General features: G+C 35.4%; 1 protein-coding gene across 2 annotated transcripts; it reads left to right on the top strand.

Annotated features, from left to right (window-relative positions):
- The first annotated feature begins 285 nt into the window (after positions 1-285).
- LOC309512433 (uncharacterized protein) lies at positions 286-3,626 on the top strand. Of its 2 annotated transcripts, none has more exons than XM_082188027.1 (2): positions 286-381; positions 2,260-3,626. In XM_082188027.1, the coding sequence occupies exon 2, from the start codon at positions 2,260-2,262 to the stop codon at positions 3,586-3,588; it is 1,329 nt and encodes a 442-aa protein (XP_082044153.1). In that variant the 5' UTR covers positions 286-381; the 3' UTR covers positions 3,589-3,626. The 2 variants fall into 2 exon arrangements, with proteins under 2 accessions (XP_082044153.1, XP_082044152.1); XM_082188026.1 differs by having other exon boundaries at positions 332-719.
- The last annotated feature ends 262 nt before the right edge of the window (positions 3,627-3,888 follow it).

The raw sequence follows: 3,888 nt of genomic DNA, 5'->3' as shown, positions 1-3,888 counted from the left end.
ACAGCCTCTTCCTGACGCATCAGGAACAACAGGGGCGTAAAACTGCCTGGGGCGTATACCGGCTACAGGTCTGCAGCCTCCCCCTACTTTTTCACGGCATATATAGATAAGATAGATAGAGATATGCTATTCGTTAGATAAATTATTAAAATATTATTATGGAAAAAGAGAAGGTGGGAATGTGTTCACACATGGCTTAGCTTCAAGTAGCCTATAGCATTGAAGAGCGGCACTGTCCGTCCTCAGTAAAGCCTACTTTTTGGGGAAGCTGGGCGCATCTCATTCTGAACAGTCAGACAGAACTGCACCGTCATTTACTTGGACTTCAGCCATATCTGTTGGGGAATAATGTAACGTTTTAAAAGTCGCACGCAGTTACAGGTATTGTTTGCAGATATTAACAATTATATGCGTTTAGTGTTAGCGACGTAGGCCTATGTGCCATTGTTAGCGAATTTTGCCTATAAGTGCTTTTATGTGCATAGTGTAGCCTTTTCAATCAGTAAGGAACTGAAGGGCTGTTGCATCAAATGAACGAGTCACAGATTCCTAAAGGCTCGTTGGCTTCAGATTACGTGCAGTACAAGAGTTATGTGGATCTTAACTCAGGAACCTGTTTTGTTTTTCCATCTTGTTGTACCGATTTTTGCTTTTTCATTTTTTGTACCTCTGTACATAATACATCCTAGGATACACGACAACGTTTCCATATCGTAAAGGTACTGTTATATTTCGTCTCTTTTTCTATTTTAATTTATGAGTAATATCATCACCAGGGATAATTCTGCAATTTTGTTGACTTCGGTGAGGCAAGTCAAACAAAACTTACATTAAGGATGCAACTAATGTTTACAGCGTATTGAAACGTGTTGAACACTGTTTATTTTTATTTTTATGTAGGCTTATATAAATATGTTTTGATTAATGACAAATAATGAAGTGTGAGATGATAAAAATCTTTTTAAAGAGAAATCGGCAACACTTTACAATAAGGTTTCTTCCGGTAACATGAACTATAACATCGAACAAACTATTTTTACAGCATTTATTAACTTTTCTTGCTCTTAATACAAATGTTCATGTTAGTTGTTCATGTTACAGTGTATTCATTAATGTTAAATAAAATGTTTGATTTTTAAAACACTTGTAGTTAATGTTGAGATTATCATTAGACTAATAAATGACGTAGAAGTGTTGTTTATTGTTAGTTCATATTAAATAATGTTAAATGATGAAACCTTATTGTAAAGTGTTGTATGTGGAAATATTTTATTTAAATCTACCTGTAAATGTTCTGTTTTTATTCATTTTGGTTTTGTGCATTTTTTGTAAACCAACGTTTAAACAGTTTTTTTTATAAAATTAATGAAGCTAAAATGTGACATTTACCATCAAGTAAAAAAATACTTGAGTTAGGGTTGAATTTTGAGATGATTATTAAAATGGGCTATTCTATCTGATCTGTGCAAAACTTGTCTGTCTTCTCAGCCTTGTGGTTTTCTTGTCACATGACAACAAAAATGCTTTAGATATTTTTTTCAAACCACCTACACATTTTTTATCTCGAAATGATAAAAATGTCTATTTTTTTTTCTTCAAAAAATAAATAAATAATAATTCCTACCTCTTGAATAGCCTTCAGTAGAAGTAACAATGACATAAACCACTGTAGAATCCATAATGATAGAACAGTATCTTCAAGAAGTTATACTTTGTTTGTCATCAGTCTTCATCAGTTGTTTTACGTGAGATTTTTGTTGCTGTACTTGTTTATTGTTGATAGTAAAATGCAAAACCCTACATACTTTCATCTCATAAGAGTGGTTAGTTCAGTTGTGTTTGAACATGAAAATCCGGTTTGATGACCCATGAAAAAAAAAAAAGTGAAATTCCAAGCTTTTATTTACTCTTTACATTTTCATAAAGCATCAAAAATGTTGTGCTTTTTTGTTGTTTATTAGTCTGAGGGATGAAATAAGAGAGGAAATAACAAGGAAACACGTACATTGTCATTATACCTTTGTTTATTCATATTATTTGTGTATTTAAGTTAAGAAACCAGTCTGATGCACCTATGAAATAAAAAATATGGTCATTTTTGGTGAAAATAAAACTTAAAATGGATGTTGCTTCATTGACGCCCCATTTTGATTCTCCTCCTGCAAATCAGCAAAAAAAAAACCTAAGAGTGTTTGTTTGTTTGTTTATTTTTTAACATTTTGCATTGTTTTTGACTTATTTCTTTGCTTTTTTCTACAGATGGAAAAAGACATATTTAAGGCACTTCTTTCAGTATCATGTATTATTGTTTTTGGCATGCTGGTTTTGGTGTACATGGACAGTCCTACAAATGACATACACTACACTCCTCCAACAATAAGAGCTTCTCCAACATATAACAAATTCAAAATCCCGGAGGCTTCAAATGTGATAACGCCCATCAATGGCTCAAAGCATTTAATGGTGTCTGCGTTTATCGACCACAGACTGGACGGGGTCATTCGAGTCATCAGCATAATCAACAGAAACAGTCTTCAGCCACTTTACTGTGTTTACTGCAGCACTGAACATGACTGCAGAACTGTTCAGGCAGATGTCCAGATACACACAGACCATTTTAGCTTTCCGTATGGTGCCTCAGATGTGATTTGTAAAGGTAAACACATGCAAAATTCAACACATGTCCTCATAACAACTGACAAGAAAGATTCAGTTGACCCTAAGATGGAGTATCTGCCAATTCGAAATAAGGTGGCAAGAGAGACTTTCAAGTTTAACTTCACGATTTGCATCTCCAACCTTTTTGGTGACTACAACAATGTACTGCAGTTTGCTCAAACTATGGAGATGTACAAGCTTCTGGGTGTACAGCATGTGGTCATCTATAAAACGAAATGTGGTCCAGACCTGGAAAAGCTCTTAAAACATTATGAAACAGAGGAGATATTGGAGATTGTTTCATGGCCTATCGACAAGTTTCTACACCCGTCCTCAGGCTGGAACATCAAGAAGCACAAGGGCGATGTCCATTATTATGGTCAGTTAGTAACACTCAACGAGTGCATTTACAGGCACATGTATCAATCCAGGTACATTCTCCTGAACGATATTGATGAGATCATCATGCCGTACAAACACACCAATTTACCATCTCTTATGGAGGATCTTCAGTCTGCTCATCCCAATGTTGGGGTGTTCCTCATAGAGAACCACATATTCCCCAAAACACAGTTTGAGGACAGTGGGAAGTTCAAACGAGAAGAATGGAATAATATTCCTGGTGTCAATATCATGGAGCACATTTACAGAGAACCTAATCGAAAGAACATTTACAATCCCACAAAGATGATTGTTAACCCAAGGAAGGTGCAGCAAACCTCAGTGCATTCCACTTTGAAAGAAATTGGAGGTCGTTACCATGTACCGTTTAATGTATGTAGGATTGTTCATGTGAGAGTCCCACTGCAGGGCCGTCTTACCAAAGACCAACTGTTTGTAGACAAAAGAGTCTGGGACTTTGAGCAAGAACTGATACCGAACGTTGACCAGACGTTGAAGCTGTCGGGTCTTCTGAAGGTTTCCAGTTGAAATGTTTGTATTAATTCTAAATAAAGCCTTTAACTGTATTGAAATGTTATATTTTCAAATAGGCCTAACTGTAGGCCTATTGAAGTTTTCACTTAATATAAACCCAGTCACATGACGTTCAAATCTTTTTTTCTCTTTTATGTCAACCAGCTACTCATGGCAAAGCAACAGCAAGTTAGTAAAATTAATGTTTATAGCAACATACCTAATGATACATGAATTGTTGCTGCCTGCCCAACACAAGAGTGTGTTCAAAAGGCGTACTTGTGACAAATAAATTATCTTGCAAAATAAAAATAA

Source organism: Leuciscus leuciscus, assembly GCF_965113295.1.
Source record: "Leuciscus leuciscus genome assembly, chromosome: 13".
NCBI lineage: Eukaryota > Metazoa > Chordata > Actinopteri > Cypriniformes > Leuciscidae > Leuciscus > Leuciscus leuciscus.
Note: the sequence above shows the minus strand (reverse complement) of the source record. Positions and strands in the feature narration are given on the sequence as shown.